Source organism: Calidris pugnax, unplaced genomic scaffold, assembly GCF_001431845.1.
Source record: "Calidris pugnax isolate Ruff unplaced genomic scaffold, ASM143184v1 scaffold38, whole genome shotgun sequence".
In the NCBI taxonomy this organism is placed as follows: Eukaryota; Metazoa; Chordata; class Aves; order Charadriiformes; family Scolopacidae; genus Calidris; species Calidris pugnax.
In genome coordinates this window covers 4595994-4620921 of record NW_015090995.1, presented here as the reverse complement: position 1 = coordinate 4620921, position 24928 = coordinate 4595994, and the positions used below count along the sequence as shown (strand labels likewise).

At 46.9% G+C, this 24928-nt stretch overlaps 1 protein-coding gene across 2 annotated transcripts in view; it reads right to left on the bottom strand.

Moving 5' to 3' along the window:
• Positions 1-24928, bottom strand: part of GABRQ (gamma-aminobutyric acid (GABA) A receptor, theta) — a 73596-nt gene that overhangs the window by 18148 nt on the left and 30520 nt on the right. For both annotated transcript variants that reach the window (XM_014955350.1, XM_014955352.1), the window contains exon 3: positions 6044-6264. In XM_014955350.1, the coding sequence (XP_014810836.1) occupies positions 6044-6264 (221 nt within the window). The remainder of the gene's footprint in view (positions 1-6043; positions 6265-24928) is intronic.

Sequence of the window (24928 nt, the reverse complement as noted above, 5' to 3'; positions counted from 1 at the left end):
AACCTCAATTGGGGAGCTGAGCTCCTAATTAAATTCTCATTTCCCCTCACCCACCTAATAAATTCTTCTCCCACCCCCACATCTTTGTGCTAAGGAGCTGGCCCCAAGGTGGGAGCAGTACAAGGCTGCAGGAGTAGCTCCATGGGGCCAGCTGGATGAACTCTTTGCACCCAAGCTGCCAAAGGAGATATTTCTGTTGCTTTTTGCCTAATCTGCAGGGGGAGCAGGCAGAACTACTAGCGACACAGTAGAGCCTGAATCATCTCTCGCATTTCCAGAGAGACCTCTCTCTGGGAGGGAAGAGGAAGCAAAAATCGTGGATTTCTTCCCTTCTGGCCTGTGAGATGGGAGAAGAAAATTGCTCAGTGGTCTCAGTACAGAAAAAAAACTCCTCAATCTTAACCCATCTGCAGAAAAACAAATAAAATCCATGTAGAGAACAAGGACATGGCTGCAAACAGCAAGCTTCACGTGAGACAGGAGCAGGAGAAACCTCTCTATCAGCTGGAGAACCCAATCACCCCAGTATGGGGTCCTGAGGTTGGAGATGGGAGCTATGAAGAGATCCCCAAGATGAGCCCCAGCCATGGGGAGCAGGCAGGGCAGCATGGGGGGTTGTCTGACAGTGTACCTGGTGCCAAAGCAGATATGCCCAGCTTCTCTCAATTTTAAAACTGCAAATTTGGAGTTGTTTTGAAGTATGACAATTCTCTCCCCCTTGATTTAAGCGCTGAACAGGTATTTACACTGATGAGGATAACAGGGGTCTCCTTTCCCAAGAGAGCACCCCAAAAGAGGTGCCCCACTATGCCTTGGCACCTTTGCCTGCATCCAAACTGCATCATCTCTCAAACACACCTCACTGCAGAGACTATCCCGGACAGGAATAAATAAATAAAAACAACCGCCAAACACATCCACACACTCCCCACCACCATTTCCACCATCGCAGGAGGAGACCCCTCATTCCCTCTGCACAAGGTTTAGTCTCCACCACCGAATTCCTCTGCATTTTTTTGGGTTGCTCAGTCTCCATCACCCGGGCTCCTGGCCAGCCCGGCACCGCATCTCGCTTCGCGCCTGCTTCCCAGCATCCCAGCCCACCCGCTCCCCCGGCGAGCTCAGGGATGCAGCCCGGGCTCCTCAAAACACCTGGCTTGCTGGAAATCCACTTTTGTCCCTGATTAGAATGAAATCAAATAGCTTCAACATTTCCCTAACGGCTGTTTTAAAGCTGGTTTCAAGCACGATTTCGAATCGCCAGATGAGAATTGCAGCATTGTTACAGTTGTTTCTATTTTTAGGTCTCTGAAAACAGAGAGGAAAATACTGATGACATCAGCATTTGACAAGTGTCAACTTGTTTCACTACCAAATGGATACTACATGGTCTAGGAAAGGAAATAAAAATCTCAGACCATAATGTATAGCTTCCATGTGTGATAATGTAAAGCTTATTGAATATTGCGGCAGGGGTGGACTAGACAGTCTCTGGAGGTCCAGAGAAAGCCTTTGATGATTTTCTATGTTACTCCCAAACATCAATAGTGGTAGTAAAGCAGCTTGAAATAGTGAGGGAAATATTGACATAAGTGAAAAATTCTCCGCATAAAATTAGGAGTGAAACATCAACATTCTCTGAAATGCTTTTTCTTAAATGAAAAATTTCTCCCTAATTTTTTGTTTAAAATTTGATGAAACCAATGCAATTTCTGACAAAAAAGCCATTAGCAGGAAAAATATATTGAATTCAGCCAGTACTATCCAGCTCTTCCTCACTACTTTATCTGCACCCCCTCCACTACCCAGTAGCTGATTGCTCTGTCTTTGTGGGTACCTCCTTTAAGCCTCCCTTCATATTCCAGACTTTCCACGCCATTTTAGCACTTTGCCCGCCGCGTGCCACAGGTGACCAGCTCTCCTGTGCTTCACAGGCCCTTTTAATTCCTGCAATTTTAATTCCTGCAAGGTGTTTGGGGGCCAGGCGAGTTCAGGCACCGTCACTCTAAGTTTATGCCTCTTCAAAATCCTGCCAGCTCTGCCCGTTTGCATCCTCTCACCGCGGTGTTTGCGGAGATAAGAGTGCCCTCTGGGCTGGATCTGGACTCCCGGCCCCCAGTTTGCCCTCCTGGGATTTTTTCCATCTGCTAACGCGTTGGGGAAGGGTGTAGGGAGCTCCAGTCCCCATTCCAGCCCAGCATCACCACCCCGGCACAGCCCGCTTGCTGTTTATGCATTCCTTTTGTTGGAGACCTGGCAACCAGCTTTTAATCTGAGCCCAGTGTGAATTAATTTTGGAGTAAGCTTTTGTATCGAACGCTTTCCTAAGATGTAGCTGTATTACATCTGCTGCGCTCCCTTCATCCGCTAATTTGCTAATTCCACCAAAAACAAGCATATGCTTTTCTGACACACAACTTTCACAATGGAGCGGGGCGGGGGAATAAAGGGCTCCATTTACTCGTGCAAAACACGTTATCTGAGGCCTGATCTTGTTCTCACTGAAGTCAGAAACAAAATACCCATTGAGTCCCCTGTGAGCTGACTTGGACCTTGGGGTGGGATCCAGCACTCGAGCCTGATCCTGCCGGTCGCTCGAACGCTGCTGGAGGCAGGGGCCTGCCAGGGTGTCATCCTCCCCGGTCTCTGACATCAGAGACTGCTGGAAAGAAAAATGACTGTTGTGCCACAAATAGCATGATTGAGTCACTTTGCTACAGGATCAGCTCAAAGGAGGGGGAAGCGAGCGGCGAGAAGGTAGCGGGAGAAGGAGAAGAGCCCTGGTATCTCGCTGGGGGAAAAACAAATAGGCAAACAAAGGAAAAGAAACAGAAATTGCCTCCTTTGGCCTTCCTCCTTCAGGGCAACTCCATTTTATGAAAGCTTCCCAAAAATGCAGGAAAAGACAAGAAGAGGCTTCAAAGCACATGGGGACCTGCACTTTTCTTCCTGTTTGCAGGGCAAGCACGGGTGCATTTTCACAAAGATAAAGGGAACGCAGGTTAATATTCAATTGCTGTTTTTTTACCTGCTTACACCTGCTGTGCACGTGCCTATGTATTTTTTGAATAGGATCACGGTTATTTGCACCTGCAAAACTGCACCTATCACTTCTGCTGTCAGCGAAATCACAGGTGGAGGAGTCAGTACAGAAAGCAGCCTTAAAGAATATATTGCCCACACCACTACCAATAAAGCTAGAGGGACTTCAAGTGTTCAGGGCACCTGGCTCGTCCCCCCAAGCCCCAGTGCTTTCAGGATAGCAAAAGCCAGCCATCCTGACCAGGTACAGTTTGGGAACAGGACCTGCAGTTGCTCAGAGCTTTGTTTTCGCAATTGCCATTTTCTCCAGGGGCAAGAGAGCAGCTTCCAGGAAAACCAGCCAAAAGTTAAAACAACACAGGCAGCTCTTACTATGGCCCTGGAAATAACAGGGGCAAACAGCTGTCATTTTCTTTCTTTTGGCCTGCATGCAGTTTTCCTCATCTCACCCATTTACACAGGTCACAGGAGGGAGCTGAGCTCCCTTCTCCACGCTGCTGGGCCCCACGGGAAGGGATGGGACAGGGCAGGAGGTGCTTGTGCCGTGTCCCAGCCCAAGTGCAAACCCTCCAAGGACTTCCACCGCCTGTCAACTGTGCTGCAGGTTTCATGTTGCCCATTATTTGAGTTGACTAAATGGCAGCTGATAAAAATATACTAGCTTTCCTGTTTCTTTTGCAGTGCAGGTGTGTGCAGAGATTTCCCAGCAGCCTGGGGGAGGCAGCTCTATGCTTGAGTGAGCAGCCTGAGCTTAACAGCACTCTTTGCCCCTCTCCTTCCCAACAGGCTGAATGCTCCTACCTAGACCAAATCAAAAAAATCTTCTTGCCCAGCCTTCACTCTTGTTTTAACACACTGAGGAAATGTGGGGTAGTCAGCTGTGGGAAGGCTACAGTCTTAGAATCATAGAATCATCTAGGTTGGAAAAGATCGTTGGCATCATCGAATCCAACCATCTACCCTACTCTACAATGTTCTCCCCTACACCATGTCCCCCAACACCACATCTAAATGACTCTTAAACTCATCCAAGGATGGTGACTCCACCACCTCCCTGGGCATCCTATTCCAGTATCTGACCACTCTTTCTGTGAAGAATTTCTTCCTAATGTCCAGTCTAAACCTGCCCTGTTGCAGCTTGAATCCATTCCCTCCCATTCTGTCGCTACCTAATGTCCAGTCTAAACCTGCCCTGTTGCAGCTTGAATCCATTCCCTCTTGTTCTATCTCTACTGGCTTGTGGGAAGAGACCAGCACCAACCTCTCTACAATGTCCTTTCAAGTAGTTGCAGAGAGTGATGAGGTCACCCCTCAGTCTTCTCTTCCTCAAACTAAATAGTCCCAGCTCCCTCAATCATTCTTCGTACAATTTATTCTCCAGGGCCTTCACCAGGGCCTGGAGATGGGCCAGTGAAGATGTCTCAGGGCTCCCTGGCAGCATCAGCCAAACAACATCACTGGCCCAAGGTAGAGAGATGGATGTACCTGTTCTGGGAAGGGAGAGGCAGAACTGGGACAGAGTCACACAGTTGGGCTTGTTGTACCTTTTGCTGTCTCTGGGCCTGGAGCAAGAGACATCCTCTAATTGGAAGGAAAAGGTAGTACTTATATCACCCCATGTACCACAGTGGTACATCAGTGGTACCACTGATGGCTGTCTCTGGGCCTGGAGCAAGAGACATCCGCTAATTGGAAGGAAAAGGTACACCCCATGTACCACAGTGTGTCCCTCAGCACCATCAGTGACTGCTGCTCTCCTGGCTTCCCAGGGCTCTGCCACTGGGAAAGCACAGGGGACAGTCACCTTGGGCAGCCTCCTACTTTGGTATGCCTACACCCAGCCCTACCCTGCCCAGCACAGACCTGCTACTTAAAAAGGAAGAAGAAGAAAAAAAAAAATCATAGTCAGACTTTGCTACAAAACACGAAGCAGCAGAGGAGCTGATACTGTAAATGGGAAGGGTGGGTGTACCCTCTTTGAAGGAGAAAGGTCTTTCCTCCCCCTTTGCTGCACTGGGACGTAAGCCCAGAGCTGCTTTCGCAATCATTTGTGAATGTGGAGGCAGGTCTAAAAAGCCAGCTGTGAATTTTTGGTAGTCAAAAAGGGAAAAAAAAAACAGCAAAAAACCAACCCTAAAAAGCCAGCTGTGAATTTTTGGTAGTCGAAAAGGGAAAAAAAAAACCAAAAAAAACTAGGAGAAAAGCTCAAAGCAGATTTGTCAAGCAAATACAAGGATGGGAAAGTCATTGCCTAGATTTTATCTACAGCATCCAAAACCTGCGCTCTTACCTATAGCTGCAAATCTTGCTTTTATCCCTCTGCCCCCTCCATTTAACTTTCTTACCTACCCTGGCATTTCCACGTGTCCAGATAATACAGTAAGGCCTTTGCCACCTTCACTGCACACAAGCACAGCACTTTCAAAGGCTACAGACTTCCCTACGTTAGTGTATTCCAGACACCACAACAAGCCTCCTCACTGAGGACCATTCCCCTACCAGATACCAACTTTCAAGCCTCAATCTTCCGAATCGCTCTGGGAAAGAGACATTTTTTTAACTGTACAAAAACATGTCTCTTATCTAATATTCAAAAATGACTGAAATTATTTAACTCAAATGCTACAGAAATTTAGCCTTAGATACAAGAGTAACAAAGTCTCATCTCCATAGCCCAAACTTGCAGAAAATTATAAGCAACTGAAAATGAGTGTTTCAAATGGAAGTGTTATGCAACATGAATGACAGTGACCTGAAAAGCTCAGAGCAGCCTATTCCCATCTCCAGCGTTTGCCTGTAGCAGCACAGGAAACTTTGGAGGCCTGAAGGAAACGACCATTTCCAGCTTGGGAAAAGAACAGCTACTTCAAAGTGTGCAACACTGGAGTATCTTTTGGGCTTTTAGGTCCTTGCCTTGCCAGAACATCTTTGGAAATGAGGAAGTTTAGATGATGAGATGTCATTCTCAATCACAACCAACAAAGATTCCCTTTAGACTTACCTCAGGCCATACAGGACAGTCCCATCAGGGTGGAGCCGAATCATGCGATTCTTCACCGTCACCCCATGCAGAAAGGACTTCTTGTCATTCAGGAAATAGGTGTCAGGCAGCCACAACTGGTCAGCCACCCGGTTGTCCAGGGTCAAGTTGAGAGGAAGGTCGTTATATGCCAAACGTTTATCCCTCCAGCTCTGCTGGAAGTACATGGTGATGGTGTAGTCCTGGGAGAGAAACAAGCAAACATCAGCCGGGCTCCAGGGTAGGGATGTCAGTCAGTCTGTTCTCTACTGCCACTGCCGAGACCTTTGGTGGGTCTCCAAATTCCTTTGCACTCTAATGTCTGTGTCCACACCTCCACCACTTAGGGGGTACTGTGCTTTGCTCTGGGAAAATGGAAACAACCTGAGCTTTGTAGGGCACAAACCGTCATTTTACGACACCAACCAAACACAACTGCATTCCACTGATGTTGTCCCAGCCTGCTTAGAGTTTGGCTGCAAAACGAGTATTAGTTAGGACTATGAGAGCACTAAAGGATGTCAACCAACAGTGGGCTACACTGTGCCAAAGACTTGAAGGACTGATCTCCCAGTTAAGTCATGGAAAGTTGTCTGGCCACAACACAGTCGCATTCAGCCACTGCTTGCTACCACACGATTGGTAAAAGCCAATTTTATTTTGAGCAGAAACTCAGGAGATTCCCAAGGGCACATGGAGAATCTCACCTCGAGGCCAAGGTTTCAAAGTCAGCCCAGGCCAGCCATGACAAGCTATTAGCACTTGCCTTCTTATATGAGCTAAGTTGGGAGTTCATTGCGATTCTCAGGAAGGGACATATGTGGAGGAAATCTGTCACCACTGGAGCATGATCCACTGGGCAAGGGGCAGTTCCCCAACCATCCCCAGCTAGCACACTGCCATACATATCTCCTGCTCCTCTCCCTTTCAACAGTGAAGAGTTGATACTTAAAACTGCTGCTGATACAAGAGTTATCTAGAGAGCAGGGAGAGCTCTTTGGTGGCCCATGGCTGTAGCTCTGCAGAAACCATACGAGCTGCTGGACAGTAACAGCACATCCAGGGGAGATCCAGAGGCTCCAGATCAGATTGTTCAGAGACACAGTATTGGGGCACCATACTAGAAGAACAATTATTTCTTGTCAGGTAAATGAGTAGTACAGGAAGGGGTCTGGTACATACCAATGACAGAAAATATTCTCACAACAGGAGCCAAGATTTTTTGGGGTAAATCAGCTAGCATTAAATCAGAGGATGTTGATTAGGAAGAGGGACACAAGTCTTGGTGGCAGTGGCATTACAGAATTCAGTGATTTTTTCACAAGTCCTCAAATAAAAAGCATTTTTGCAAATGCATGCAGGTGACCTAGAACAGGTGAGCCCAGAGATACATTGTCTCTTCCCAAGCAGATGCCTACAATGCAGCAAGAATCCTCCTGACCACAGCTTTGCATGATGGGCTTTTCTGCTCTGCAAATTCCAGTTCTCTGCAAGGGGCTGGGGAGGACCTTGCTCATGCACCAACATCTGGGCTGAGCAGAGAGGCCTCCTGCCTGCTTGTCTTCTCCCACTGACTTCGTTTGAAGCCAGGTTTGATTAGCACCTCTGAAAACAAGCTCAAATAATCCCACATTACGGGTATGCCAGTTTTCGGGTATCTAACTATGATTCAGAAATCTAGACCCACATGCATATCTGAAAGGTCACAGAGTAAATCTGTGGTGTTGACTGGATACAAAAGCTATATCTGTCACTTTCGGTGTTATATTGAAAAGAACAAAAACACAGTGACAGCTTTCTGGCCAAGAAACTGTTTTGCTTTGCTTTTTTAAGGACTGCTAAACTCCTGCCTCAGAAGCCTCGCAGTCCATCTCTCAGGGAAACAAACATTTTCATTTTGGTCAAGACCTTGCAAAGGAAAAATGTTCTCCCCAGTACCCCTCGCCAGGGTGTTTACACCTGCACTGCAGTGAAAGAACAGAGGAACAGAGTTCCTGGAGCCTCTTACCCTCCTTGGTAACAGACTCTCCCCCCTGCCTGTGGGAAACTCAGCTACAGAGGCATCGTTTCCATTCTCCCCCCTTTGAGAACTCCACCCGCACATCTTGACAAGCTGCTTCACTGACCTGCATTTTCCTAATCCTTGACAGAGCCCTGCAACACCTCACCCCTAACCAGGCCACCCTGCTGTCATTGCAGGCTCCTGCCAGCCTTCAAGCAGCAGCAGACAAGAGGTGGCACTGATCTCCGTAAGTCAAAAAGGGCAAGCTGCTTACAAAGTGAACAGTCCTTAGCACCTAAGAGATACACCTTCCAAACACATCTTCTATGTCTCCAGGATTGATGGGAACAAACTCAGAGGGGTGCAGAAACAGAAGCCTACCCACCAGCCATCAGGCTGATGATGTTCTTTGGGTACAGAGACCTTTCTGGGGAAGAACAACCAGCCCAGCCCTAGGCTGAACTCTGTTCTCCAATAGAGAGACTTCTTGGCACAATAGATTTCTTTGGGCAGCAACATTTAGGTCTGGAGCACTTGATAATCATGGTTCATCTAGTCCCTGCAGTTTCCCTCAGCCCCTCTCTCTGCTGATTCCTGTGCTCCACTTCTCATTCTCTAGCTCTTCCTGCCCCATCACGTTGTTGAACAGTGGGCAGGATTTCTGGGCAGAAGGAAAAGAGCAGGACAAGTGTCCACACCCCAGAGGTCAGTCCTCCCTGGGAGGAGTGGTGCCACTGACATACTGATGGGCACAGCACTGAGCTATGGGGAAGAGGGATGCTCTGCCTCCAAGGACCCTGGGCAGGACATGGGGGGCTGGGGGAAGCAAGTGAGAGGGAGCAGTATTCAGGAGAGAAAGCACTGAGCTTGTCTTCCCCTTTATACCCCATAGTCTGGTCAGGCGATTGTGAAGCACCCGTGTGACACCCTAGCATCACCACCTGGCCAGGCGCCAGAGCTGATGAGTTCTTAATCATAGCCTTCCTTTCAGAGGCAGATAAAATAATGACCAAGGGTGACATCGTTCTGCAGAAGCAGAATGGCCAGATGGAGCCAATGCATGCAGTGGTTCATAAGTTCAGGAATCAGAAGTAATGAGCCTGATTTTCCTCTAAGCCTTGAATGATAATCCTGTTGTTCTAGGGTTTTATCTGTCATTGGCTTCACAAGCCTACTCATGCCACAGATATACCACAAGATGGGTTTCCCAGCATCACAAGCAGATAGAAATTTGGCCCATTTACCAGGCGCAATGAAGAACTTCACAACCAAACACACCTGGAGCCTATGCACCCTTCCAGCTCTTCCTTCCAGCTCACCACAGAACTTTGTGGAACAACACAGCTGGATTTCCTTGCTGCCTGTGCTAGGGATAAGCCAGGGTGCACGTGAGCCCAGTAAGCAGCTGCTTCTGGAGGAGCAAGGCAAATATGACTTCACACTTGCCTCCAAACTGACAGCCTAGACCATCTCCACACTGCAGCAGTCCAGGCCCAGTAGCAACAAAAATGCTTCCAAATTTACTGTTATGGATTCCACCGGGTCTTTCTGGAGGACCATAAGATGCCCAGACAAGGCAGAACCTGGCCAAGGTCAGTTACTGCTGTGGCAAGGACGGGAGACCTTTGTAGGGAACTCCCAGCTCACCCTGCCAGGGACAACTACTGCATCGGGAAGACAAGGCAGGACACACACTGGAGGGATCATGCATGTCCTGGGCCACCCCATGCATCCTCCTGTTTTGTCTGGTGGCTACTGGGAGAATAGAAGCAGGCGTGGAGGAAGGAAGACACGTTACCAGAAGCTCCATACACATTGCACTGCAAAGACTTTTGGAAATTGTTCGATGTGAGCCTAGATTTCAGTTTTTAAAAAACACAGGTTGGGACAAGGGAAAGGGGGCTTCTGAAGGGTGAACATGACCTGCGGTCACATGCCTCCACCCTCTGTTTTCCATCCCCAGGAAAAGGAAGTTTTCCAAAGATACCTGCATGCCTTCTCTAGCTAGGCTTTGTGACTGTAGCTTAACTGGCCGTGTCAGTCTGTACCTACCCCGACCAGCATCCCACTGTGGGAAGCTGAAACACTGTAGACAACAGCGCTGGCAAGGGGAACAAGGGAGAAGCTTGTTTCAGACCCAGATAAGCCCTGCGGAGTCTCACTGACCTATAAATCACACACCCCTTATGCCAAAAGAGCTTGTGTATTTCAAAACAAGCTGTTCCTCTCTCCTCCATCTCTGCTAGCCCAGTGGTAGCCAGATCCCTTGATCTGTCCCAGAAGTCCAGTAGCTCACAAGCTGCCCAGCTCCAACGCTGCTTCCAACCCTTTTATTCACCGCAGGACCCTCACGCTGCCCTCCCTGCCTCGCAAGGCAGACCTCGTGGCTCAGCTGCATGCAGGACCACACTCACCCCTGCAGCTGCCCTTCAGCCCCTCATCAAGCCAAGGTTGCACCTGAGCCTGCTGGAAAGCTGCTGGGTATAACCATCTCCCCAGGACCCCCCCCTATCCACATGTCTCCATTCGCTCCGCTCTGCCCAGAAGCTCCTTGAGAGCCACCAGCCCCAGCTCCCCTCCTGGGTTTTGCAAGGGTTTTGCTCTCTTTTGCTCTCCTCCTCCTTTCTGTGGGTGACACACGTGCACAAAACAAAGGTGAGAGCAACATGGGGAACCGGCAGACACTTGGGTTACAGAAGTACATCCCTGCAAGGAGGGAGGACAGCTCACTTAGAGGCTCACAAAAGCCCCAGAGATGGAAGAGGAGCTTACCTGGGGGCCTCACATGCTGAAAGGGCAATGCAGCCTCCTGGCTGCTGAGGACAGGGATGCTAGCATCTATCTTCACACAAGAGAAAGAGACAGGTAATTGCAGCCTTTCCTGAAACTCAGCAGAGACGAACCATCTTTGGTTTGGGGAAGAGGACTCAACAGGGAAAGGCTGAAATGTTGACACAAGAGAGGCACGGACAGAGGTCTTTCCTGCGGAACCCCAAAGGCAACAAACTCAGTCAAGCATGCACAGGGATTCCCCAGTTTCTCAGAGGACAGGGCAGATGAGTCTAAGGGGACAGCAGCTGGGGCACAGCAAGAAGAGAAATAAGCTGGCATCGTTAGCATGAATTCAAGAATTAATTTCCACTGGCTCATATTCCAAACACCTTTATTAGCATCTACCATATGAGCCCCTTCATCTCACAGTGCAATGGGGAGTGTTTGCTGCCCTATCCTTAGAGACCAAACTGGACCCTTCCCTAATTGTGCTGGCTCTGTGAAGTCTGGGAGCAGAAATGAGCCCACTGTCACGGGAGACCAAAGCTGCCTCTTGGAGAAGAAGTGTCCCAGGAGGAGGACACCAGATCTGAGCCTAATGGGAACAAACCGTCTCGTGCAGAGGAAGTCAAAGTTTAAGGAGGCCAAGACAGTGAGAGGACATGTGGGTCCAGACAAGGGGTCTGATACAGGACAGTGGGTCACTCCCGGCACTATGAGCACAGGTTAGTTGCCACTGAAGCGCTGACAAACCAGAGGGCAGGAGGAAGCTGGAGCACCTGGTGGTAGCATGTGCTATCTGAAGCCACCACAATGCAGGTGAGGATCCAGGTATGTGACCAATTGTTTTTGGGCCAGCCACGTGCATTGAACAGTGTGCAGGGAGGCACCCAGACCACCAAGGGATGCAACACTTCAGGGAGTCAGTTCAGGGTGGGAATCTGAACTTCCTTCTCTACAGATCAAAGAACAGAATGGAGTAGTTAAGGCACCTCAGTAACAACAGAACAGAGAGCGGCTTCAGTCTTTTACTGGAAAGCCACCTAAGGGACTCCTCCTTGGCACACAGTGACATGCTGGTAGAGCCCACAGACTCAAGGATGCCCCTTTGGATTTTAGCATCATGTGTCCCTTTCTGCTCACTACTCTGAGAGAAGGTGCCCAAAATTAAGGAGTGCCTCTTCCCCAGAAATATCTGCCTTTCTCCTGCGTGGTCTCATGTCAGCGTGCAGAACACACATGGTATACCTCCCAAGTGTTATTCTTACAAGCGTGCTTGTGCTGATTTTGGAGACACAGTTGTACTGTGTCAGACCAAAAGTCTTTCTACATTAGTAACCTGTCATCAGCAACAAAGAGAATAGCAGGGAGGAATATAAGCAAAACAGGTTCTCTGTTGTGATTCTTAATTCTCCAGCTATTTAATGATTAAGGATCTCCTGAGCCAGAGCTGGTACCTGCTTAATTGAAGATACTCAGTGTCTCTTCTAAGAGTTTGTGTTATCTCCTAGAATATCCAGGCTTTGGCATCTGCAACCTTGTGGTAGTGAGTTTAGCTCTTCACTGTATTTACATCACTTTAAAACAAATACAAATCAGACTTACTCTTTCCTGACTCCCAGTAGTGCTTGCATTAAGTCAGTGAACAATCATAACCCCACGCTTACAGGGTCTCACCCCCTTTTAGATACTTAAAGGCTGCTGAGCAGAACACAAATAACTACATGCAGTCTCAACAGTAGTATAGAGGCTCTGACAGGGGCAGGAAGCAGCAAGGGGGGAGAAACTGTTGCATGGGTTAAACAGAGAACAGAGCCGAATGATGACAGTGTCTGACGTTCCGCAGTGGGTTGTTGCACAAGAAGTGACTGAAGGCAAGGTAATGGAAATAACTTTCCACAAAGCCTGGGGAATTTGCCATTACAAAAGCATGAAGTCAGGAGCTTAAGAGTATTTTGGAAGGTCTAGGCATCAATGTGGAAAATACAGTCCAAGTCATAAAAGGAAGGGACTAACAGGAAAGAATAGCCCAAGGACGCAGAGCCTGCCGCTTCAAGGCAGAAGCTCCATCCTCCTATAGAAGCTCACCAGAAGCATCCCTCCCAGGCAGGCTGCTTCATCAGCCCTCAGCAGAGCCCCTGGGAGACATGGATCGTTGGCAGGTTGGGTCAGATAATCTTCATTTGTGCTGTGACCTATAGAACCCCCAGAACTGAACTTGTCCAGAGGCAGGAGTGTGCATGCTCATTGGGAGCTACACTAGACTCAGGAGCCAGGATTAGAAATGGAAGGAATAATGCATGTGAAAGGGTCAAATCTCTGCTCAGAATACAGTATTTCTGGCAACATGGATGTCTGTTCTGCCTAGTCTGTTTTTGTGGATAACAAATGCCTCAGGTACCTTTTGGAGGGGCTTTGAAGGCAAAGGTGCCTATTCCAGGCTGCCAGTGGAAGTCCTGTTTCACCAAGCACTTGTAAGGTACTGAAAGCAGTAACTTCTCTGAAGGGGAGAGCACACACTGCTCTTTTGCTGCTGCATGGCTTTGGCCATGAGGGATAAAGGAGGATTTGCCACTTGCCTCTAGCACTAGCTGAGCCACTTGACTTTTTCCCCCCTCATTTCCCCTCCACCCTGACTTTGATAAAGCACCTCCTTTTGGAGAAGTGACCAAATAAAAGTCCTTCCCCATATAAGCAAATGACATATGGTCTCCTTGTCCAAGATCACAAAAGAACATTAGGAAAGCCAAGATGCTCCAGAAAGAGGGAGAAAAATGGAACATCTGACTTAGTAAAAACCAAGCTGCCACTGCCAGAGACTAATGAACAGTTTGTTGGCTTCAACTTCTTTGATGATTAAACACCATCTCCTGTTCCCGTCATTCTTAGGAAAGAAATTAAAGGACAAAGTAGTCCTCAAGTATGTTTCATTTTAAGGAGAGGGTAGGGGAAATAAGAGGAATTATTTTCAAGGGGAGGAGACAGGATGTGCCTGCAATCAGCTGCAAAGAATTGGAGCAGAGTAAAATGTACAGGAGAAGAACAGGGCAAGACAGCCACGGTTCTTCCCTGGCAAGCTTGTTTAGGAAAACTACTCTGCCCTCATAAAGGATTGTCCATTTCCACACAGATAAATCAATGGGTCCCAAATTTTAACAAGCACCAGTTAATCTGACATACCTGATAGCAGTTTTTCCAGCTCTAAGACAACACAGAGTCTGTTCAGATGCTCACCTTTGCTTAGGGCAAGAGGCAGCAGCACTTGTACTTACTGTACTTTTTATGGGAGAGTATTCTGCCAAAATACTGCTTTTAATTTCTCTTTTGGTGCAAGGCAGTGCCCAGTTTACAAATCTGAAGTTCTGCATGGCAACTGTTATACATAAAGTGACAACTATTTTAGAGACTGCCCTTCTCCCCGTGTTTCAGCTTAGCACGTGAGAAAACCACAATCTTTTTTCACCTCCCCTATTTTTGAATAACCACATGTCAATACTAACTTGGGGATCAGGGATTCCCCGTGCCACCCCCTGCCACCCTCAATCTCTCTGTCAGTAACGCAGAGGAATAGGAATGTGTTGGCTTCTAGGATATGCTCTATGCCCTTCAGTGCTGCAGGTCTTTGTGCTCTTGAACTCATTTTCTTTAGGACCTGAGAAGTACTTTTCATGGCGATGTTCCCCTCACAAATCTGATCTACTTTTGTAGTAATTTGCATGCGTTTAATTGCTGAATGCATGTCCAGAAACTGGGACAGATATCAGCTATATCCTCAACAACTAAGGGTGTGCAAGTTAAGTGTCACTTTCTTGCCCTATTTCTCTCCTGCCATGCCCTATCCCTGCAGCACCTGGATCAGTGCTGGTCCTCAGGCATAAGATAGAGGACATACCTAGCTGGGTCCTAAGCCAAAAGGGCATTGATCTGCCCATGACAAGGCTTTCAGACTTCTGAGCCTGTATATCAATGCCCTATGTGAGCAGGAGGCAGCACCATATGTCATCTGCTTAACAGCCCCAGTCATGCTGGAAGCAGAGGTCAAGAGGAGAAAACCAGGACTGATGGGCACGGGGATGAATATCACCTGCTCTATGAGCACATGCGAAACAGCAACCTTATTCTGTGTTACAGGCAGCACTCCCAAAATCACCACCTGCAGCATGACATCTTCCTCAGGCAAGCTCTCAGGAAACAATGCCAGGCAGTTTCTATTCTTAAGCCATAAAAATCTGTGACTTACTGCATACCATTTCTGCTGCTCTGGTCTCCTCGCTCGGTTCCCCATGAACTAGTAGCTGGGCAAAACCCAGAGCCCCTTCTACACCCAAAAGCAGGATTGTTTGACCTTCCCTTTTCTGCATCACCAGCTAGTTTTCACTCCCGTCCCCATCATAACTCAAGAAACTGTCTATCCCACTTAATGAGAAATGGTCAAATTCATTTTTGGTTCCTATACTTTCCTATGCCAAACCAGCAGAGAAGGGCATACTTTGTCTGGACAGCCAACTAAGGCCAGAGAAGCAAGGCCATACATCAAGTTCAGAAAAAGGTGATGCATGAATTTGATAAGTTTTCAGGCAGAAAGTCAAAGGGATGGGCTGGGAACTGGCAAGAACTCATTGTAATACCAGGAAAGCTAAAAACAGGTAAGATACTCAAACAAGGAGGGAGCTCAGGCAGCTAGTCCCCAGCTGAGTAATTTCTTCCAGGAAAATGACAAATTAGAGGGATGACTGGCTTGAAATAGTGCAGGGAAGGCAGCAAGCTGACACCCCTCCCTCTATGAGAAAAATAATGTGTGTTTTAGCAAGTGAAGCCTATTCCAGAAATGACATGGGTCCCAGACAGTGCAGGTGACATGGGTTTTTCCCCCTCCTGGAGATCCTTAAATGCTTATTGCTTCCATCTGTGCTCTCCTAGTGCATCAGATATCTCCAAATGGGTTCATCAAACCTTCCCAAATACCTGCTCTCTCACCATATTTACTTAAGGCAAAATCTTAACTTAGCCCCTTTTGTTGATTGTCTTAACCTCTCTCTAGGTATGCACAAGGTCACCCATTACCTCAGTGGGAGACAAATGAGCATTAATGCACTATCTCTGTGGAATCTCAGAGAAGTGTTATGATTCCATAGCTGGGAAAGGGGGTCTGAGGGAGTGTTTATATTCAAACAAACTTTCTGGTTTGAAGTACTTGGTAATTTAAAGCAGATTATGCTGCCATAGGCTTCTGATGACCCATGACAGGAAAACATGGTGCATTCAGAAAGCTATGTTTGCCTGCACCAATCTAATATGCTACACAGCTTCCTTCTGCACACCTACAAGCCATGGGACAGTGCTGGCCCCCGCATCCCACTTCTCCCCTCTCCCAACTCATCTTCTCATACTTTCCCACCACTACCCTTACTGCCTTACAGTACGTGTTGCCAGTGCCTTTCTGCATACACATATGGGCATATCTAATATACAGCCATTAAAGCTCAAAAATGTTTTTAATAATCACTCTGTATTTAATTAAACATGCAACAACTAGCCTATTAGAGTAAATTAAATTTGAGTGAGACATTTGAACAGTGACTAGTGAAGATATCAGTTTCTAAATCCTTCAGAAGGATGGGGGGAAGAAAACTGGATTATGCCAAGGGAAAGGTGATGCTGGAAGACCAGCAATGCTTCCTAAACCTTTTCAAAGGGGCTTCACAGCCTCTGCATGCATCCTCAGAGAATTTTCACCTGGTAGTGATTTTTTTAGCTCTTGCTTGCTGAGAGATGCTCACTTCCAGCAGCTAAAGCTCAATAGGCTTCTAGCAGCAGCAACCTCGTAACTGAAAAATATAATTTCTCCAAAATACTCCCAGAACTCTTCACTTCTCTGTACCCTTTTTTATATGTAAATGAAACTTCCTCTTCACTTTGCCAAGAGTTTTACTGGACACCAACCCAGTAAGACTCTACCCCAAGCAGGAAAGGTTCTGCAGCCCTCCACATAGACACTGGGGAATAAAGGCTAGAGGAATGCAGAATTAAAGCAGTTAATAAAGCACCTTAGTGACCCATTGGAATTAGATACTCTAGAAAACACCTCTGGGTATCAATTTCAGTTCACTCAATGTTAATTCTGTGGGAAACTTTGGGCACTTTCACCTATACCTCATTTTTTCTTATCTATAAAAATAAGACAGTGATGCTATCTTACCTACAAGCTGCAGTTTGGGACCCCAACATCTCTAGGCAAGTGTGTAATGAACAGAAATGACTTTTCCTCCCCGTGGAAAAAAAAAATAATAAATAGAGCTTGTAATTCCCTGTGGCAGTCAAGACCACCAATGCAGTTTGGGGCTACATAGGTAGGGAATGATGTTATGAATGAAGCAATATTACTACTTTACATGACAGAATAAAATGCTGTATATATAGCTTTGAGCACTGAAACCATGAGACTCTCTGCAACAATATTAAGGCACACAGTGCTTTAAAGTCACTCTTTTACCTTCGAGGAGGAAAGTTTAATATTCCAGGTTCCACAAACTGCCACAAAAATGGCATTTCTCAGGAAGCAGCCAAAGGCAAACAAATCCTTTAAATGATGTAAGGCAACTGAAATGACCTGAGCAGAACAATCACCTCAACTAGGCTGGCAGAGATTGGCTTGACCAAAAGGTTGGAATGGTGTTTATTTCCTGTAGAAAGCAAAGTTTGAGCATGTGGGAAGGACAACTGGGAACAAGCTAAGATGGTGAAATGCAGAAGAGCATTTCTGGCAATAAGGTACAGTTAGGTTAAGGGCGATCTCCTAAGGGTAGAGGATGGCAGGCTGGGGTTTGAAAAACAAAGCCAACTTTTCAACAAGCTCCCCCAAAATGGATGCAAACTATGGCGCTTGAAAACCCTAAAACTCCTGCACACAGAGACACTGTTCTATGTATGGGGTGACTGCTTCTATATATTAATATTGTGCATAGGTGTATCTGTGGCCCCTAAATTGATAAACTCAGTAAGATTGAGCTATCACTAGTGATAAGGGCTAGCAATCAACTGTCTCAACTGTGGTGTGAACAGAGCACTGTGCAGTCATGCTGGGACAACCATAAAGTACAGAAGTATCAACTAATCTGGTCTAGAAAATAATTTCTACTGTCAAGGGTACTGACCAGACAGTGTATCATCACGGATTTAGTCTACCCCTGCCTCCATCCATGGGTTAGTCTGCCCTTGGTCACACCAGGGTGAAGCCCAGGGAACAAGTCCAGGCTGACACCAGCAGCAGTGTGCACGATATGGCCCACACTATCATTCTTCCACTTTAACAATCCCAGTCTTGGCTGCAGGATCATAAACCTGATGGACGGGTGCAGTGTAGTTAACTGACAATGGCATTCAAAATGCAGCTGTATGAAACGCTCCCGATTCTGCTGAACAAGTCAGGCTTATAACAGGATGCAGGAAGGGAAAGGAGCTTTCAGCAGGCTGTGGAAGTCCACAAGCAAGCAGACTTTGACTTCACGGCCAACTGGACGGTGGAGAACAAGCTGCAGTGTCTGTCCATGCTGAGTGAGTGCTCTCTGCAGTACCAGGACCAACAGTCCTGGAGCCAAGGAGCTCTATTTGCAGAGCTGGCTGAAAGTTATTGGCAGGGAGCCCATTATGAGCTCGGTAAATAAAGTATCCAGATAATAAAAATACCCAAAGGCACTGTTTAATTTTTCTGAGGGTTCTGATACAGCCAGTAATACTGAGAGGGAACAGAAATCTTGCAGACAGGAACAGGAGCACAGGGCAAAGCCATCTTTCCAGAAGAGTGGAACACAAGGCACCTGGTAGGTCTGACGGCTCGCAGTCTGTACGGCTGGATACCTGACACTCATTTATGGGGTGAATGGCTGAAAAGGAAGAGGATGTGTTCAGGGACTGTATTCGGACAGGAGCTTGTGTATTGTGAAACCTAAAGTTCCCTTGAACCTTAGCTGCAAACTCTTGATGGATAAAAGGGTGAACACTTCGTGTATCCATGACCTAGGAGTGCATCAAAAGGGTTGGACAAGGAGATAGAAGCCAGAGGCTGCCTTCCCCTGCAGTCACACTGAAGTTAAAGGAGATATTGTGGTGGCAGGTTGATGCACTGGAAAAGGGAGATGAGGTCCAACCTGTAAGCAGTGGGTATGCTTTGAGTTTGCTTCCCTCTTCACTAGAGCCTCAGATGGGGAGCTCAGTGCACCCTGCAAAGAGGTGGCAAAGGATGTATAAGAGGACATACTCCAGTTGGGTCACCCACTGCACCCTGGCACAGACAGTAGGAGGCCAGCTGTGCACACCTGGCAAGCAGTGATGTGGAAGGGACCAGTGGATCTTGCCTTTTACTCCCTCCTCTGCCATTTTTCTGGCTAGAGCTGGACTGAGACTCCGCATGTGTCAGGGCGACAGGGACTGCCCACATTTCATCCCACATGCACACACAGTCTCCTTCCCCAAAATGATCCCTTTCATCTGACTGGCGGACCTTTCTGGATCTCCAGACATTTCAGCAGATCCTCTTCCTTTTACCATCCCTTTTCCTTGAATGTTCATTTTTCTCTGTAGCCTAGCAACTCAGCACAGACTCAGAATATTAACAACTCCTGTCCCCACACACGATCTTCTCCAGAGGCCTGAAAAATGCGATAGCAGAAAGGCTGAGAGGGGTAGGAGCAAGCACGAGAGATGTAGGGAGCGTGCAGGGAGCCTCTACCAGCATTCAGAAACAGCAAAGCTATCAAAGCTATTCAGCTGTCGTATCTGCCACCTTCACTTAACATGTACATAACATATAGAGCTATATATAGCCTCATTTATTTACATATTCAAATAGCAACACGACACGCACGCACTTGTATTTGGATCTAGGTTCTAAATTGAGGTGCTGGCACTCTTGCGCACATACACTCTGTTGCTAGATGCTTTAAACGTATATATGACAGGATGTCAGAAGGTCAGATTCTCAAGATCTAATTTGGTTTTCAATCAAACCAGATGAAGCTTTCACTTGTGGGAAGATACTTCAGCATTCTGCAGTAATCCTCTCCCATGCTGCAGCATTGCCATTGAAACAGGTGGCAGTTTGGAACATTGCTCTCAAATACAGACAGCTTTATAATATATATATAAAAAAAATATATATAAAGACTGTGGGAGTTCTGCCTGTGTAAAAACCTGAATAAAAACTTAAGCAAGGAAAAAAGAAAGACATTTTTATCCCGGGCAAAGTTTTCTGCAGTAGCAATTCTAACTACTACAGGAATGCTGGGGTACAAGCTGAAGTGGTTCATACCACCACACAACACTGACATGTTCAGATCTAAAGATATCTTGGCTGATACAGGAACAGATGGAGCACCGCAATACATAGCACTGTTCAGCTGAAAGCATGCAGCAAACCGTATAGCCATGAACTCTCATCCTCTCCAACATGACTTCTCTCCTGCCGTGGGGTGGAGTCACCTACGAAACGCAGGGTGAACTTAGCCTCTTCAGTGAGAGCACAGAAATGTTCTCATTTGGGAAATCGCCTAGTGAGCAAAACATGTGAACTCTGTTTCTCAGCACCAGAGCAGGGTTGACTCAGCGCTCCTGAGGCTTGAACTTGTGATACTGGAGGACTTGCAGAGCTGCTCCTTAGGGATAACAGCATCATTGGAAGATGCACAGGGGGGAATAATTTATAACAAACATTGCCACCTCATTTTATTCATGCTGCAAAACTCAGGGTCTAGGCTAGGAATCAGCCAATCTACCTAACAGTTTTTCCATAACTGAGAATTTCCAGTCATGCATACAAAGAGCTTTCTGCAAAGTCTCCCATTAAGATGTCATGTGAGTGCTACCAGATCCCTAGGAAGTAGCCAGCGTGGTAGAACAGAAAGCCTAAGGGGCAGAGAGTCATTCTCTAGTCCAGCAGCTCACAGTCTTACTTAAACTGAGAGCTTGTTTCAGCAAGCTTTGCACAGTTCACCATCTTCATCATGATCTATGTACGTGGCAAAAGCATGCAATTCAGCCAACAAAAATATTTCATTCAAGGACATCATTAATGTCCAAAATTTCAGAGCCCTTCAACACAAGCAGAGGAGGAGCTCTCACATGAGGACATCTCCAGGAGGTACAGTGGCAGGGAGCTGGCAGAACTGCTGCTTTACTGGCTGCTCTCTGCTACATACACACCGAGTCCTTGAGACCTCCATCTCAGAAGGAGGTGTTGGTGCTTTGTGCAGATCCTGGCTTTCAGCTGGCCACGGCATTTGCAGAGCCTGTGTGGTGATCTTTGGGTTGTTACTTAGCAACTTGACTCCAAGACATAGTGAATCTCTCTGCAGTCAAGCAACACCAGGACCAAGGGCATAGGGAGAATTTTGTCACGGGAATGGGATAATCTGTGAAACATTATGGAAGACAGATAAGATTTTCCCCTTCTACAAGTTCCCATAAATGCAGTAAATATTGACATATGAGTCACACTGACCTATTTTCTAGTTTTTAAGTCAGGACAATCTCTTTGCAGCCAATTTCAGCACCAACAAATGGGGAGTACTTCAGGCCCCTTCACAAGTTCGCTTGATTCTTAACTATTTTGTGCAAACTCTTGTGGAAGGGCCATTCCTGTCTTTCAGGCAGAAAGGGGACCCCTGCTTGTTTCAACTTGAGCATCCACTCCCCCATACCATCACTCTACAGAGCTCCCCTCAGACCAGATGATTTACTTGTCCTCATACACTGCTTTAGTCCAAGAGATCTTTTAGCACCATCAGTGGGATTTCTGTTAAAGAAAAGCAGTGTGGTGTGAGCAGATATCCACATCTGATTCTTGACTTTTTAGACTGTATCAGTGCAGATGAAAGTCACCCTGAGCCTCAGCAGACACAGAATATCACCAGTGCAAGGACAGACAAAGCAACCTCAAATCTAGCAACGTCAGATAAGATGGGTCCCTGACATCTGCTTAGCTGCAAAGATGTTTCTAGGAGTTCAGTGAATTTCTACTCTTACCATCTATCTAGATGAGTTGTACCTCCTGCCTGCAAAAGAGACCAGCTCAAAGCTGCCATGTCTGGAGTGGTTTGGAGGTTATTTTCCACCATCTTTTATTTCTCCAAACATCCCTCTAGCAGAAGGGGAAAAAAGCATCAAGATGTTGTTGCTTTCCTTCAGCTAGCCAAGTGGTTGTGTGTTTATGCACAAGCTACTTCCTCTTGCTGGAGAAGCAGAGACATGAGAAGGCCACCAAGGTGACTATATGTAACTGATGGCAGCGTGCAGAGGACACTGCACGCAACCACTGTGCAGGACTGCCTTTTGCTCCCCCCAAGTGACTCTCCCCTTCAGGAAGATGCTATTTCACATGTACAGGACTGCCACTGTTTTATTTCCTAAGCAAACAGCCATCCAGAACTCTGCAGCCCTGCACACCAGGACTCGAAGTGACAATAGCCGCGTGACCCAAGTTGTACTGAAGCAATCATTGGCAGAGGAAGGTACAGACACTTGCCAACTCTGAAGAAACCTTCCATCTCAACTGCATTTCTGCAATAACTTGGTTTGAATCACAGCACACAGAAGCCCCTAGCATGGGGAAAAAAGCACTTGTCAGCACAGAGCCTGAAGATACCTCACCCTAAGTCAGAGCTGTACCATTCTTAGCATGCCACACCAGTAGGGTCTGGCCCTTCTCCAGCACCAAGGCCCCACAGCATCCTCTGCTACCTGCAGCACCACCATCCCAGGAGCCTGCAGCCATCCAACAGGACTACAGCCCCTGCAGTACCATTACAGCACACCATCATTACTTCAGTGCCAAAGCTGCCTCTTATTTTCACCATTTTTTTGCAGCAATATTCAATATTCAGCAGCCTTAAATACCAAGAGGTAATGTGCACACACACTCTCAGTTTAGACACCACAGTGTCACAGGGCTGGAGATACCCTAGGCTACAGGGAAACATTTACAGCACTGGAGTGCCATGTCATACTTGTATCTCATAAGATATAACTCCAGAAACCTCTGACTGTAGGATTTAAATGCTTTGACCTTTGCTATTTTAATACATTTGGACATCCAGGCACATAGAATAGAATGACTGGGAAAAATCTGTGTGTCACTTCTCCATTGAAAAGAGATGGCAACAAAACAGAGAAGAATAAGAAACACGCTAATATATTTGAAAAGAATATATTGTAGTATAAGGTACAGTATAATAGTAGAAACCTCTTAAAAACCCATGTTTGGGTATAGATACCAATAGAAAATCCTTTTTGGGGGCATATTGCAGCAAAATTGTTTCTCTCCATTATTGCAGGCATACAGAGGGTCTGCTGAGGGTCCTCAAAGGCTACTGCCAAAGCTACATCAGCCCTGAGGAAACCAGGGGTTTGCATACACAATTTGACTGTCAGAACAATTAGATAATGGATTGGACATTATGCGTCCAGATCAGCAATCCCACATGGATATACATTTTCCTGCCTTTCCCTTCCCCTTTCCTGAAGGGGCCCGAAGCTCTGACCAGAACATACAGCCTAAGTGGCTGCTGCGTTGTGGACCACAGAAAGCCTCTCGTATGGAGCCCAGCCACCCACGCTGCCTTCATTCATCAACTGCACCCAGCGTACAGCAGAGTCAAGCACAGATATTCCTGGGAATGGGTTATACTGAAATTGAGATTCAACTAGTCTGGGTATATTCGTATTCCAGTGAAAACAGAACTGCAAAGCCTGATCAGGAGAGGTTCCACCACAAAGGCTATTTCAAGCATGCCTAGTAGATGAAAAAAATGGTGTCGTGAGAAAAGTGATGCCCCACGGATGATGGCATAATAGGTGGTAGGATGAACTGTACTGGTCAAGAACACCACTTTCTTTTGTGTTAAACGCCAATTTAAAATGCTTGCAGTTCATTGCTGTCCTGGGACATGCTTTACATCTCTCATGAAAAGGGAAAACTTCTTTGCCAAACAAGGCATCTCATTTTTCAGGCAAGCTTCAGGAAGTTGGGAGATAGCAGACATGATGCTTCCTTCCACAGCCCCCAAGAGATCCAGTGCAGTGCTCCAGCATGAGTTACTCCAACCAGACAGCAGCGTGGCAAAAGGTGATACAGGAATAGGGAGCAGGAGGTAATGAAGCGAAGCATCAAGGTCAGCCTCTAACCTGTCTGCACCCCAGACTCGCCCCCAGCAAAAGGTATTGCCAATCCCATAGGCATCCTTCCTTTAACTGGTATATTCCTGCAAACATTTCTGTTTGGAAGCCTGGTTTCTTACACTAGCCCTCTGCAACAATCCCCTTGTAACTTTTCAACTTGTCACCAGGTTTATAAAACTTTAAAGCTAGTGCTATAACAAACTGAAACAATGTTATTGCAGATGTAGGAGAGCATCTTGGGATGAATAAATTATAGGAGCCACAAAGAAATCACAACTATAACGGCTGGATGCTCCGAGCTGTCTACGGTGTGCAGATACACAGGAGGGAGCAGGTTTAGGACTGCACAGATCATAGGGCAGGAAAATTGAAGCCTTATGAAGGGTAACCATCTCTTATTTCAAATGCATACACAACTCCTGGTTGTTTTCCTTACTGAAATAGTTCATTAATGCTCGAGGGGAGTCTGAACTGTCTGGTACTAGAAAAATATGTCCCCAAAGGCTGCCGAGAGAGAGAGAAGGCTATGGCTGAAAGTATTATGCTCTAGTCCCACCATGCAGCAAGTACAATATACCCTGAACAGGCCAGTCCTCAGTGGTCCATTGAAAGGACATGCAGGAGTGAGAGAAGGCTCCCAGCTTCTTCTGACACCATTGGTACTGGATACCATCAGAACTGGATCCACCAAAGCAGGTCTGACCATCGAGCTGACAGTGACTTGGGGCAGCATTCAGTCCACGTGCCACAAGGAGAGAAACCTGCACCCTGATTCAGCTGCAGGGAGGCTCGAGCTCCAGCTGCCCTTCATTCTCCTGAGTCAGAAGTGCTGCTAGGCTCCCCAGTAACTTGGGTACCCTACAAAGAGGTCTGAACATAGCACTGTCCAAGTACCATTGTACACCAACAGGCACCTATAAATA